At 33.2% G+C, this 15378-nt stretch overlaps 2 protein-coding genes across 3 annotated transcripts; one reads left to right on the top strand and one right to left on the bottom strand.

The window, feature by feature from the left end:
• Positions 1-825: 825 nt before the first annotated feature.
• Positions 826-3477, bottom strand: LOC144559329 (uncharacterized). Of its 2 annotated transcripts, none has more exons than XM_078308346.1 (2): positions 3252-3477; positions 826-1999 (listed from the first exon to the last, which is right to left on the bottom strand). In XM_078308346.1, exon 2 carries the CDS (start codon positions 1891-1893, stop codon positions 1084-1086), a length of 810 nt encoding a protein of 269 aa, XP_078164472.1. In that variant the 5' UTR covers positions 1894-1999; positions 3252-3477; the 3' UTR covers positions 826-1083. The 2 variants fall into 2 exon arrangements, with proteins under 2 accessions (XP_078164472.1, XP_078164478.1); XM_078308352.1 differs by having other exon boundaries at positions 826-1996.
• A 3880-nt stretch (positions 3478-7357) lies between these two features.
• On the top strand, positions 7358-11926 carry LOC144559319 (histone-lysine N-methyltransferase ATX4-like). Its single transcript, XM_078308336.1, has 12 exons — positions 7358-7803; positions 8313-8400; positions 8580-8679; positions 9185-9309; positions 9465-9610; positions 9933-10036; positions 10252-10316; positions 10407-10625; positions 10940-11026; positions 11120-11194; positions 11297-11374; positions 11468-11926. Exons 2-6 carry the CDS (start codon positions 8370-8372, stop codon positions 10032-10034), a joined length of 504 nt encoding a protein of 167 aa, XP_078164462.1. The 5' UTR covers positions 7358-7803; positions 8313-8369; the 3' UTR covers positions 10035-10036; positions 10252-10316; positions 10407-10625; positions 10940-11026; positions 11120-11194; positions 11297-11374; positions 11468-11926.
• The last annotated feature ends 3452 nt before the right edge of the window (positions 11927-15378 follow it).

The raw sequence follows: 15378 nt of genomic DNA, 5'->3' as shown, positions 1-15378 counted from the left end.
TTATTCATATTCAATTTTGAGTTTGATGGGCTTTATATGCTTTTAATAAAAGGGTAAAATGGGTATTTATAAATTTAGAATGAGTTTTAATATAAAATACAATAAATGGGTAAATTTGTGAATATTTGAAGTTTAGAGGGGGGAATATGTAATTTCAAACTATAGAGGGGGAAATATTTAATTTTAATGTTTTTGAGGGGTATACGTAAAATTCCCCCTTTTCGATATTATCTTCATATATTTACAAAAATACAATAAACTAATTTTAGAGATTAATTCATTAATTTTATACATTCCATAAACTCATTTTTAGTATAGCAACAAAATACATTTTACAAATTTAATTCATTCATCATATGATTAACTTAATAGTTTGGGCTCTTAGAGCATTCTTTTTATGATTACCATAGGTTCAGTTTGATCAGCTTTTGTTGGCCTTACTTTTGTACATAATCTTAAGCATTGAACGTGTTTATGAAAAGAATTTAAAAATACTTGAAAATCACATAGTTTCTCTATATTTTGATTCATTTTCGTTTTTATTACAAAGAGAAACAATAAACTAAAATCATACGAAAATTTAGATCAAGAAAAAAAGCAACATATGATATTGAAATAAACAAAAAATATTTTTTTTATTTTCAATGGGTTAGCAATTTCTTTCAACTTATAATTGGTTATTAATAACTATTATAATTATAGTAGGAATTAATTAGAAGCAAAGAATAAGAAAGTTATCAAGAAGGGTAAATCTGGTACATTCAAGAAAAAAAAATTCTCTGAGCTCTCAAAAAATGAATTTATGCCCTCAAAATAGCAGTCCCCTGAATAATATATTAACTTTATTTGAGAACAAGTGCTTAATTTGGGATATAGTCATGTTAGAAGATGACAACTAATTCCAAAGTCAAAACAGACACTGACATTGGGCCCCTACTAAATTGCTAATAACTATCCAGTAAACAAAAACTGGAAATAACTACCCATAAATATATAAAAAAAGAACCCACAACTCTCATATTTACAAAACTAGAATGAAGACTATCATAACCTTAATAAAAAACACAAATACCTTCACTAATTTTAAAAGTTCAAGAATGAGTAATCACCGCAATCCAAATTCTCTGTCCACAGAGGCAGATCGTCAAGCTGAATCAGATCATCACACGAATCAAAATCACCGATCATAAAATCGGCATCTGTCGTTGCCTCCATTTGCTTCAAGAGCTGAGACGACAAATCCTCCAAAAATCCCGCTGGCTTGGCACTTGTGTTTACTGACGAGCTGGACCCAGTTATGACGTGAGCAGCTGACTTGACAGATGACTTATATTTGTTGGCCTCATAAACAATGTCCATTGTGGGATTGTCTGAAGTGATATCTTCCCTCTGTTTTTCTTTTACAGGCGGGCCCAATATAGTCTCCACCTCTTTTCTCTTCTTAATCCGAAGAGCGGTTGCCTGGTACGGTGGAGTAGCTGTCTGGTACAGTTGAGTCTTATTCTCTCGAGCAATCTGTGCCTTTTCCTTCTCGAAGCGAAAATATGCAGCCTGGTAAGCCTGGTACGCCTCTTCTTCTGATGAGAAGGTACCGAGCCAAACACGGATCTTACGTATCGGGTCCCTGATCTCTGCGGCCCAGTTGCCGGATTGCCTTCTGCGGACCCCTCGGTACTTGCTCGAAGGTTGGCGCAGCTGGGAAGGGTTTGGGGATTTAGGGTTATGGTTTTGGTATTGGGATTTAGGGTTTTGGATTGAATGAGGAATCACCACTGTTTTTGTGACCCTCTTGTGTTGGCATCTGCGAAAGGAATCCGAATCGGAGTCGGTATCAGAATCGGTTGCATCGGGATCGGTGAAGTGGATGCGAATAACTCTATCCTGTAGCACCATTTTGTTTTTTCCTATTTGGTCTTTCTTCTTCCTAGTCCTATGTGTAGATCTTTTATTTGTAGTGTTTGTTGAGTCTGATCACGTGATGAAGAGGAAGCAACACCTGCTAATTATCAGAATGCAGCAATGTGGATTAAAAAATAAAAAGTTTTTTTTTTTTTACAAATTAGTGTAGGTTTTGAGAAGAAACCAATTAAAATTGGAATAAATCACCAGGGATAAATACATGAAAATGAAATGTACTAAATTTAATGATTGAGCTAATTGCAAGAATATTGTGCTAAAAATAACTGTTGACTATCTTAGATTTGCCTATGAAAAGGATATTTATTTCATATCTTGAGTAAAAATATTTTGCAAATCAGAAAGACAAAAAGGAGAAGCTTCTTTCCCAAGGATTATAACATGACCATAAGTAACCCAAATTTCAATTGAATTCAGTGGAATTTGCAGCTAAAAATCCAAACAAATAGACATAAACATAGTCAAAATAACTATGATATATTGTCCTATAGATTCTACCTAAACTAAGAGAGAAACTCAACAAAGGGAAAATTAATATAAGATATTATCTTTTAGAATCTACTTACTTAGACCAAGAGACAACCATTCAACAATTAACACCTACAAAAGACTGAAGAGATCCAAAAATTCAATTGACCATAAGTAACCCAAATTTCAATTGAATTCAGTGGAATTTGCAGCTAAAATTCCAAACAAATAGACAAACAAAGTAAAAAAAACTATGATATATTGTCCTATAGATTCTACTTAAACTAAGAGAGACTACTCAACAAAGGGAAAATTAATATAAGATATTATCTTTTAGAATCTACTTACTTAGACCAAGAGACAACCATTCAATAATAACACCTACAAAAGACCGAAGAGATCCAAAAGTTTTTACAAAAGGAAAATAAATATCATTGAAAGCTAAATTAAGGGAATAGCCAAATAAATCAAATCAAGTGAAAACATGAGATGCATATAAATTTCTGTCAATCTAATTAAAACAAAAGTTTAAGAAAACTAAAATTAGAAAAAAATTTCTAGCAAAATAAGAAACTAGAAAGTAACTAAGAAAATTATAAATTGCTCCATGCATCTCATAATAGGGGAAATATGCCTATGCACCAATTAGAAACCAAGGAAAGCAACAACTACACAATATCAATAAAACCAATAAGGTACAAACTGAATATTATATAGAATTGCTCTGTGATACTGGTATTAGTACCAGTTGTTTGGTACCATACTAGAACATGTTTTGGTTTCAATAAACCCCCACTTTAATATACATATAATCAATAAGGTCACCGTATGTTAAATTAAAAGATAAACCTCGCATAAACCCTTACCTAGAAGATCTGATGCGCATAGAGATTACAAACTTCGCGGTCTTCTTCGCCATTCGTTGCACGAACTCACAAAAAGAAGGAGAAGAACCCAGCTTGATCAGACCAGAAGACATAAATCCCCTTCAAAAATAGTTCGAAAATCTCACGAGAATAACTGAATCAGAGATGGAACAGAGGAGAGAATACAGAGAACTAGATCGTGGAAGACTGAATTGGGATTGGGATGGGGTTTATGCAATTTATTGTTGGAATAAATCGAAGAATAAGTAAAGTTTGAGAATAATTGATATCACCTAAAGTAACTCAAATTGTGAGTTTAGATCCTGACCGTCAGATCTGTTCTGGCACGAATGATAAAGAAACTTGTGCATATTCCCACCTCGAGCCAGATTGGCAAGGATTTTGATCGGACGGTCTATATCTAAACTCAAAATTTGAGTTACTTCAAAGGATCAGACTACGGAGATATGTTGCCTTCTGGGTTTATGCGAGCTCTTTTTCGCCCTTTTCCTTCTTTTTTTTTTTTTTTTTCCTGCGTAATTGCTACTTGTATTTAAAAATAAAATATGGGTAGACCCTCAATATTTTTTTCTTCAAATTAGTCCCCTTAGCTATAGGAATTAATGTTGAGTTGGCCGCCTACTAAAATTTTTGCTGCAAAAATAATATGAAAGGTTGAACAGTATAAATGAGTTCATGTGCTAACTTATGTTTGCATAATTTCAATCTCCAGCTTAATTGAAGTTTTCTCTTATTCAAAGTAGAATTTTGATACATTTACAAACAATAGTTTATGAGAATGCATCACTCCTGAATTAGATCAATTCCAACAATTTAAATATAGACCCTTAAACTTTTTTTAAATTAGTCCCCTTTAGCTTAGATATTAATTTTGAGTAGCCTGCCTACTAAAAATGTTATTGCAAAAAAAAAAAAAAAAATCAGAAGCCTTGAAATAGATAAATTAGTTCATGTCCTAACTTGTGTTTTTATTAATTCCACTGTACAGTTTAACTGAAAATTTTCTCTTATTCAAAGTAGAAATTTGGGAATATTTGCAAAATAACAATCAGTGCAAATTCATCGCTTCTGAATTAATGAATTAGATTAATTTCAACAATTTAGATTGTTAGATAAGTTAATTTTCAATTTGTAATTATTTTTTAGTATACCTGGCTATCTTCATCAAAAAGATTTAGTGAGCATAATTTAAAAAAATCTGTCATATTGATTTTTTATACATGTAAATTTTTTTAATTTTTCAAATTTAATTAGCAAAGTCAAACTGTAAAAAATAATAAAAAAAATACATTAAAATAACTTATTAACCTTATTTTTTATTGGTTAACTTTGTACAAAATAAATTTGAATTTATCAATGGTCACATATTATATTAATGTTATTTCTTTTTAGAGGAGGATTTAAATGCCTTTATTTTTTATATCTCCACCATGCCTTCATTTAAAAATGTTAATAAATCAAAATTTAAATCATAAATGTCAAAATAAAACCGTTAGATGTGATCTATGTTATTTTCTCTATGTGCTTATGAAAAAAATATCACATTTCAATTTTATTTTCATGTAAATCAATCATTTGAAAAATAAACGTCTAGAAATTATCCACATAAGTATGTTTTATAAGTTCTTGATGACAACTAAAATAAAGTTGAAATGTCATAATTTTTTACATGTGCATTGATAAAATGATATAGATCATATCCAACTGTTTTAGTTTGACTTTTAAATTTTAAGTTCTTAAAGTTTCAAAAATAAAGACATAATAAAAAAAAATAGAGACATTTGAACTCTTTTTAATAATGCGAGAGAACAAATAGAACTTTCCCATAAACCCTGCTACTTGAATAAAAATGCTGACGGAGATGCCATGGCTGATGGGAATTCGCATTCTCTCGGATATCTCATATTTTGCGTGACATTCTGGAAAATGTTGACCGTTAAATACGTTCTGCACGAATCTCAAAGCTCAGATAATACGCACCGGACACGTCGGTCACGCAAAATATGAGATATCTAAGAAAAATACGCACTCGGCTGATAGCCCGTTGTGATCGCACTTCTCCAACAAAAATCTCGACACTGCCACCACCTCTTCTCTCTAGTATCGCAATCTCCCATTAAACCCCAGTTCCCTTTTAATCCCAAGGCCATACTAAAGATCAATTTCATTGTTGATGAAGATTGTACCGAGATAAAAAAAATTGTAAACCCTATCAAAGTAGAGGTTGTATGGGGTTTAATTTGGGGATTATTGGAGTTGATTATCTTATTTACACCTGGAAGTTCAACAGGAGCTGATTCAATGTAGAGGTCCTCCTTTGATTTTGATAACTATACCTACTAGCTTGGCATAACAAGTTAAAATGGTATGCTTTGTCTTAAACCTTATCTTTGCATCATATTTCTACCCATTCAGGATATTTTAAGTTTCAAGGTTTTGGTTTGCTACACCCACAAATTGTAGCAATCGTTTAGTAGTTTTATTGTTATAGTAAAATTGTCTTAGACCTATTGATTGCAAGTTGCCACTGATTAGATCTATCTAGAAAATATATATTTGTGAATCCGATTTTGTATATGAAATTAACTCATTTATAACAAACAGACGTATGGTGTTTGGAGAACAACAAGAAAATGGTTTCTGAATCATTTAGCAAAACAAAAAAAATAGTTTACCGAAAGTTGATAACTAATTCTTTTCTCCTTGGACTATTTGCAAGATCTATGTTAATGCTTAAGGAAAAATTTATTATGTTCAAAGGGTGGAAGAAAAGAACTCGGATGCTCAAGGAAAATTCTATATGTTCATGCTAAAATAGGAAAGGTGTAGGTTGGGATGCAGCCAAGCTATGGCAGGAAAAAATATTAGTATTTTTGGTTTTAATTTTTAACTTAGAGATCGATGGATCCATTGAAAAATATGAGTCATTCGCTGTGGTCAAAGAAGGGAATAATGCAGATTTACTGCTTTCTAAGTAAGAACTTTCCCCAAATGTGAAAATTAATTTGTTATGGTGATAGTTACACATCCTTTTTCTAAAATTACCATTGGTAAGACGCTTAGATTAGGAAATAATTAATCCGAGCCACCCAAACTAGCTAGGGTTTTGCATAGGGTATGTCTGCCAATTGTTTACAGTTGCCCATTGATTTGAGCCGTCGTCTCTTCTAGAATTTGGAAAGGTACCTAGGCATTTGCTTGGAGCCGTTCTGATTATGCTTATTTGATCTGAACCGTCAAACTTAGGGTTTTAGATTAATCTCTTAGGCTGTCACATAAGTACTATATAAGACCCAAGGGAGCCGGCATCTTTTTTTTCATCCATTTCCAAATCAAACAAGTATGAAAAATATTAGAGAAGAGAAGAAGGCTTAAAATAAATCTCTCACCGCATTATATGAGTATTGCAAAAATAGATGTGGCCAGTACTGTACTGAAATCTGAGACTAAGGTAAGCTTTCGCCACTTTTATATCTTTAGAAGGTAGTGGAATCATTTGCGCAAAATTAAGTTGCGATAAAATTGATCCAAGTAGGTGATTTTTGGTGCATGTTCAAAATTCCTATAATTTAAATTGTTTCTTTTGAATCTAATGTATTTTATTTTTATTTTTCAGATGCCAAGTGGCAGTGCACCAAAAGACAAACAAAAAGGTACTCATTTGTTTATTTTTTGGCAGACCACCTAAAGTTCTTTTCAAATGTTTATGTTGAGTATGTGTTGTTCGACGATTAATATTTATGGGCATTTTGGAAGCCAAAAGTTGTTTCAGTTCAATGGAGATTAAGAAATTTTGGAAGCCAAAAATTGTTTCAATTGAGTGGAGATGAGGATTTTAGCAACATCCAGACTAGGGTTTTGGATAGGTTACCTATATTAATTATTGGTGTGATATCCCGATCATGTTTTATTTGATATAAACCATCCAAGTTGGTACTTTGGGTTCAGTGCCTTATTGTTTTTGTTTGGAGTGCTCCGGATTGGAGTATTTTCTTCATCAGGAGTTAGCCTGTTAGATTAGGGTAGATTTTTTGAATCGTCAAAATAGGGTTTCTGTTCAATGTTTTTAGCTACCACTAGCTTGTAAACACTAACGACATAAATACATAAAACAGAAGTATAATCATGCTAGCAATTTGCTTACTGAATAATGCATTTTGTTTAGCCCGAGTAGGTGGCCAAGCCGAAAAAGGTTTCACACTTGAGGGTTGATTGAGCTTCAAAATGAGTTGCTTGAAGCTTAATTGTATGTTTGTTTAATTGAGCTTGATTGCATTAGGTAGTAACCCATATGTACATTACCACTAATGACTAACATCATATATAATACCAACTTAGCATATATTATATCTGCTTGATCTTAACTTTTGATTTGGAATGATTGTTCTATGTTAGGATCTTGTGCAATTGCAGTCAATGCAATGGTACAAAGCTAACCCCGGCTAGGTTTGAGAGTCATACTGGTTCCAGAAGGAAAAACTGGAAGCTTATTGTCAAGGTCAAAGGCACTGACATCAAGTTAGACAACCTGGTACGTATTCATTGAAATTTTATGTAAAAAAGTTTCCTTGGCACACTTGGAAGAATTAACATACCTCCAGTGATAAACTGGATTAGCCCTGTTGCCCACGGGTGGGGGTGGAGCCAATGTGTTCTATTCAAATAATTCTGTAGGGTGTAATGATAAGAAACTTAATTTCACAAACATTATTTGTACTTGTGATGTAGCTTTTTCCCACGAGTATTTCAATATTAAGTGAGTGGTCATGTTGTGTTGTGCTTTGCTGATATGATATGACCTGACCTGACCTGACTGATACAAGCTGTCAGTTTGTTAAGAAAGTCTCAACCATTTTCCAATCCATCAGCCTGTCTATATGTATAAATAAATAGTCATGGTAAGTGAGTTGGGTTGACTTATCTTACCTGTATGAACAATTTTCAAGCCTACAGCTGAAAAAGTCATCTCAATTTGTGATCTTAAGTTGTAGATATCTAACCTGTACATTTGTTTGTTTTATTAACTATGGTTTTTTATAGTTGACTGACAAGAAACCCGGTGTTGCAAAGACTACGCAAAGGAATGCTCCAATTCCAATGAAACAGAAGGTGGAGGAGTTGCTTCAAGGTACGCATTATATAATATTCTTTCTTATTCACCATTTAGCTATGCCTATGTTAAAAATTCTTCTTTTTTATATGAAACACCTCAGTATTTTATACTTAAATAAGGTCCTGAAATTTCCTTGATTTTGATTTTACTATAGCACTTGACCTCATTTTTGGTTTGTTTTGCTGTTCTTTTAGAGCAATATACGCCAGTGCATGCAAGGTGGGCTACTGAAATGTGTGCCATCTGCCAGTGGATTGAAGACTGGAACTACAATAAAATTATAATATGCAACAGGTACTTTAAATGCTTTTGCAAGAAGCTAAGGTGCTTCTCTCTTCCGAGTGCATCATTTTTGTACATAGTACCACTGAGGGGTTTTTTTTTCAGTAGTAATGTTTGATCTCCCTATAAACTACTCACTGTGCCACCAGGATGATGTCCTTCATTCACAAATAGAAAAATTATGTCCATTCTAAAACCGAGCAATGAATGTCTACTGTCCCAATATATGGAGCCCATGTTTCACACCTGCATTTGCTAATATATGGAGCCTATGTTACTAGAGAAGCCTGTGTGCAGATCCTGATCTGATTGAAGCATGCTGATTTTTGTATCATGCAAAAACCTGGCCAAGCTGTGATTCTGGTATTAGAAGATTAGTTTTGGCCATATATTAGTTTAAGAGCAAATGCACATTTCTGAGGCTTATGGTGCAGAACATGGTATTTTGAGGGCATTTAAAAAGTAGTGTATAAAAATAATTGCATACTTTTTTGATGATTTTTCCTGTGATTTTCAGATGCCAAGTGGTTGTGCATCAGGAATGCTATGGTGCAAGAGATGTGAATGAACTTACATCTTGGGTTTGTAGAGCTTGTGAGGAACCTCGGGTGAAGAGAAACTGCTGTCTATGCACCATCAAAGGTACTTAAGAAAATAATAATTTATATTCTTGTTAGAAAAAGGCAGTTTGAGTGATTGAAGTCCATATGTTATCATCTTTTTGTATTAGTAATCATTCATTTACAAGCTTAGGTATAAAATATGTGATTGCATAATAGTTTATAATAATATAACAGGAGGTGCACTTAAGAGAACTGATGCGAGTGATTTTTGGGTGCACGTGACATACACATGGTTTCAGCCCAAAATGATTTACCTTGATCCTGATGCAATGGAGCCTGCTGTTGGGGTACTAAGTGTGCCTTTGGACTCTTTCAAGAAGGTTACTATTTTTTTAATTAATTACTTCATTCTTTTCATTTTTTTTTTAATTTTATATTGTGTTAATTTCCATTTTTGAGAGAGAGTGGTCATTATCCGGATATTGTGCTGGTTATACTGGTTATTGCTACATACAGCTTAGTACCAGATCTGGACATCTCTGCATGAACATGAAGTTCCTTTTTTTACAATTATATGGAGCACTGTGAAGGACACAAGAAAATAGAAACCCAATAAACCTATTGTGACTGGTACCATATAATATCTATTCTTATAGTTTTCTTATATAACAAATTGTAATGTACTTGAGTTCTTGTTTGTAGAAATGTGTGATATGTGAGCAAGTCCATGAAGTGTGCACAAATGTTGCAAGTGTAACATTTACTATCATGCGATGTGCGCATCAAGGGCTGGATATCACATGAAGGTATCTTAAGAGTTTTGTTTACTTTTTGAATTTTAAGTCACCAGTGTACAAGTAGTTGTTTGAGATTGGTATGTCCTGTCAATACTTTATGGTACATTTGATTGTCAAAATGTTTGGATTTTCATGAAAAAAAAAACATCAATCGATTGATGTTCTCCTTTTTGTTCTTACTTTGTTCAAATCACCTTTTCCCATGGCTTATATTTTGGTTGCAGTTGCACACCTACGTGAGCCACAGCAAGCAGATATCACACTTTGATTCTTACTGTCCGAATCATGGGTATTTTATTTATATTTTTTTTCCTTTTAATTGGTTTATTATCGCATTTTGCCAAGCACTTTTTGGGCTGACGTGTTTATTCGTCTGCAGAGATGTTAACAAGAGCAATGCATTGGTTCTGTGCACAGAAGAAATAGTTTTCTCAAGCATGAGATCCCAGAGAAATAATGCGAGGTTGAGCTGTTCGAGGCTTGTCAAGAGGGACAGTGAGAACCAAAGCACAAGTTGTCCTAAGACGGATTTACCATCGACAAGTTCTGAGGAAGCTTGTGCCAGATGCTTTTGTTTACCAAAAGACAAACAGAAAAGGTAACTTTTCTTTTTCTTTTTTTTTGGCAGGCTTTTAGGAACTCATTTTTAATGCTTGTGGTGAGAATGTGTTATTCTGCCATAAAAAAAGTAGTTATGGCCACTTTAAAATCCAAAAATTGTTGTGCCATCTAAATCATGATTTATATGATCAGATTGGTGTTTGTTGGACATGATGTCTTTTTTTATTTGCCTTGAGCCCACCAGATTTTCTTCTTCTGAGCTTTTAGCTAAAATTGGGTTTTGGATAGGGTGCCTTTATGAAAGTTAATTTGTTCCAAATTTTATAAACATTTTGTGTTTATTTATTCTAGATAATTGAGTATAGTGGTGAGCAAATTCGGGGCAGTGTTAGTGATACTAGAGAGGCTCGCTATCGGGTGGAGAATGAAGATTGTTATGTGAGTTATGCATTCTCTTGCTTCATTTTGGTTCTTTTGTTTTTGTAACTCCAGTTTTGGTTGATATAACATTTTTATTAAATTTTTCTGCAGTTCTTTAGAAACAGTGAGGAGGTTGTACTTGACGCTACCAGAGAAGGAAACATAGCGTGGATCATCAATCACTCGGTATAGTAATGCTCGTACCTTCATTTTTTTAATCTAATATGCGTTTGAACTTGATACCCAGTTCTCAACTATTTTAGTCTTGACACTGATTACTTTGTGCAGTGTCAGCCTAACGGCTATGCAAACAAATTGAAACGTGTTCATAGCCAAAGAGGACATTCCTGCTGGTCAAGAGTTGATGTATGTAACACGTGCCGTATTTTTTTTTATTTTGCATAGCATTGAACTATTTCTCAATATTTTACTGACGTGTAACCCTTTTTGTGCTTGCAGATTTGATTACAATTTCAACACTGATGAGTCTGATGAAAGTGGAGTCAAGGGCCTCTGCCAAGCGCCGAACTGCCGGGGATGGAAATAAATCTGCTGTGAGGAACCTGTTATTCCGATCCCAACTGTTGATCTTTTTTGAGATTCGCGTGTGAAAAACTTTCTTCCTTCAGATATGCGCATGGAAAAATTTGAACGGTTGGAATCAGAATAACAGGTTCCTGCTATTCCTTTGGAATAACAGCAGATTTATTTCTGCCGGGGATACATGGCGTGACTCTTTTAACTGTGTCCGCAATATCCCCTTCATCTTCTCCAAAAAATTGGCTTCAAAAATATGTTTGAACCCAGAAATTATGTTTGATTTTTTATTGTAAAACAATATTGATAATAAAATATTAATAATTTCTCAAAGGTAAGGATACAATTCATGTAATAATTATCAAGTGAATAAGTTTATTACTCTCAAACTTAATATTTTCCCCGAACACTAGTATATTAATACAAGAAAGAGTAACAAGATATGCACACGTTTCTTAGAGAAACCAGCACAACTAATAAAAAGAAAAAAAAATAAAGCAATTAACTACTAAATCACACACCGACTTTTTTTTATCACATTTTCAAAATCTGTGCGTATTCTCTGTTACAGTACCGGTACCAAATAGTATTAAATGATTTCAAGTCCAAGAAGTTAGAAATTTGGAGTAGAACTAGGTGTTCTTAAGTTCATCAAGACTCTCGGTGAACTCAAGTCTAAAACCCATCAAATTGGCTTTAAGTGACGAATACAAACTGTTGAAACCCGCCTACTTTATGAGTGACGCGTCTACATTAAAAATTTTAAACATTCAAATTAATTTAGTATAAAGTCAATCGGTCAAAATTAGAAAGTTAATAAATTAATTTTAATGCATTTATTTTTTGAACGTTTTTTGACCGCTTGACTTTATACTAAATTAATTTGAATGTTTAAAATTTTCACATGTAGACGCATCACTCGTAAGGTGTGTGAGTTTTAACGGTTCAGATTCGTTATTTAAAATCGATTTGACAGGTTTTAAGTTTGAATTCACCAAGAGGCTTGATGAACTTAAGAACACCCTAATTCTACTCGGAAATTTGTACCTAATTTATGGCCCGATTATTGTACACGTAGGTTTTACTTCGGTATGAGCCAGTTCTAAAAGGCACTGAAATGTTTGGAATGGAATTTATGTTGGTTCGGCATAACTTGTTTTGTCAAAAAACTAAAAAATTATTATATCTTTTTTCTGAAGATAAAGTTCTTATGAATAATTTTATGGATGAAAATATAATATCCTTTAAATCACTTTTAGCTAGCAAACTAGGAGAGAAAACGCACGTCAATTGCGGCTCTGAGCAACGGACACATCTCAACTAGGAAGTGCTGCGTGAAAAAAATTGATCACGCTGTTATCGATTTTGTCACAATACAATACGTCACATCACGTGACATAGAACATTATTGTAAAATGTAACGAGGCACAGCCACATCATAAGCATTATTGTAAAATGTATCGGGTCAAATAAGCATCTCCATTGGTGAAATTTGACTTGCAATTTAAACACAAACTATATATATAGAACTTGCGCCGCCACCTAATTTTTTTGGGATCGACTAACAGCCCTCTACTTCAATCCCTATCTGTTTCCCGTACTAAAAGACAAAAAAAAAGTTAAAACGTGCTAACTACCACCAAAGAGCAAGATTAATGCTATTTTATTAATAGTCAAAACGTATAGTATTCATACCTACGAATTTATAGTATTCATACTTATTATCAGAACCATTCGTCATATATAAACACAAGCTGGAGGGAACCAGTAATAACCAGGGGGACCACTGACGTCTTGTGACAGCCTGGATTGGGGACCGCAATCGTCTGAAAGCGACATTTGCCAAGATTAGGGACCACTACAGCGAATCTATATATTATTCATATCTAAATAAAGAAATATTCATATCTAAACAAATGAAGTATTAATACTGACGATTACGAAGTATTCATACTGACGATTACGGAAAGAAAAATAAAAGAGGATCTTAATCTTTACTCAGTGGGGAATTGATTGGATTTGCTGTGGCTCGGCTGTGAAGCCAAGTGTGCAGACCAGCTGCTGACCCAAACATATTATCAAATAAACAATCGGTGAAAAGGCTACATTTTCTTGGATATTTGAATTTCAATGATAAGAGTTGTGGTAAGCTTTCTAACCCGTTTGATTCATGTGCTGATTTGAATTGGGTTTTTCTCACCAAAAAGTCAAAAACCACAATTATTGTAACCAATTGGAACAGAATTTGAGCAGCCACTAAATCTCTTTTTGGACCTGGACTTTACCAGTGTTGTGTGCGCCAAACATGCCACCATTCAAAGTCTGTGTGATTCAAATTTGTAAAGATTTAACATAGAAGTTCGGCTTTGGCAGCATAGGGGTGGCAACGAGCTATCTCATTACAAGTTGGATCTAGTTTATAATCGACTTATACAGTTATTAACCAAACTGAGTGAACTGAGATTAAGGATCCGAGCTAAAATCTTAGCTTATGATCGTCACAAGCAAAAAAATTGAGCCAATTTGGAACTTTTAAATTTAGAAGGATAAATATGATATTATGAATTTTAGTGAGAGAAATACGTAATTTTGATGTTTTTGAGGGGTATATATGACATTCCCACTAAAATAATGAAATTAAACATTTTAGAAACTTCTCTTTTATTTCAGAGCAATTTTATCCATAGCTTCCAATAAATCGCTAACTTGTGTGTGAACGATCTATAAAAAATATAAATTCTATAAAAGAAAATTGTACAAAATTTACTTCTATTTGAACACTTCGTATAGTATTTACAATACCAACTGCAGAGGCGGATTTTAAAAAATAATTTTGATTTAATAGGTTTAGATTAGTTTCTCTTTAAAATTAATTTTGCTCCAGTTATTTTTGTTTTTTTTAATATGCAAAAGAATATTAATTTGTTATTTTTTTATTATATAAAAACTATTTTGTTATCTTTATTATATAATATATATTTTTTATTATTTTTTTTATCTAATACCTGATTAGTTAATTAATTAAAATTGAAATAGTTAATGAATTTGAACTCAATTATCTTTTTAAATCGATTTTTATCCCACTATGACTGAAATTTTGAAGCCACGCCAAACCTATTGTATAGTGACAAGATTTGCGAGAAATTCATGTCTAATTCACGTATTATTCGTTTTTTTTTACATTACCGAACCGAACCGAACTCCGAATAATACGCAAAAAAAAAAAAACGTATAATACATTTTATTCACAAATAAAACACAAATAAAATGCGAGTAATGAATTATTTGCGAGAGAAACACAAAAAAAAAAGTTTTTTGGGGGGGCTTTTTGGTTTTTATTTTTATTGTACCGAATCATTTCCGAATTATACCTGAATCATGAACTTTTGACCCCGCCGAACCGAATCCGAACTATTCGTTTGTCACTACGATTGCATGTACTATGCAGTTGTGACCCATCAAACTAATCTCTACAGAAAAACGGCCAGTCCAGATTGGAGGCCATCAAATTGAATGCACACGAGCGGGTGAAGTAAATTGGATTGGAGACTAGAATTGACACAAAAATAAAACAAAACAAAATATAATAAATTAAAGCTGCACTTCATTGATCGTACGAGGTTTGGTGACTACCATTCCATTCCATGCCATACTGGCCTGTCCCAATTCCCAAACTTTGTATCAGCTTTTTGCACCTTCTTTTCATAATATCTTTTGTTTATATCATGGGTCAAAATTCAAAATGCAAATGCAAATGATGACTATTTTATGACACTTCAACATTGCCTTTTGCTCTTTTCTCATTTGTCAAAACCACATCACATCTCTCTCCC

The sequence above is a fragment of the Carex rostrata genome, chromosome 1, assembly GCF_964058835.1.
Source record: "Carex rostrata chromosome 1, lpCarRost1.2, whole genome shotgun sequence".
NCBI classification, from domain to species: domain Eukaryota; kingdom Viridiplantae; phylum Streptophyta; class Magnoliopsida; order Poales; family Cyperaceae; genus Carex; species Carex rostrata.
This window is presented reverse-complemented; position numbering and strand designations above follow the sequence as displayed.

Coding starts and splice junctions, on each gene's coding strand:
- LOC144559319 (XM_078308336.1), top strand. CDS start 8,370: ATGAAACAGAAGGTGGAGGAGTTGCTTCAAG. Junction 8,680..9,184: donor AAAATTATAATATGCAACAG/GTACTTTAAATG, acceptor TGTGATTTTCAG/ATGCCAAGTGGTTGTGCATC. Junction 9,611..9,932: donor CTTTGGACTCTTTCAAGAAG/GTTACTATTTTT, acceptor TCTTGTTTGTAG/AAATGTGTGATATGTGAGCA.
- LOC144559329 (XM_078308346.1), bottom strand. CDS start 1,893: ATGGTGCTACAGGATAGAGTTATTCGCATCCACTTCACCGATCCCGAT.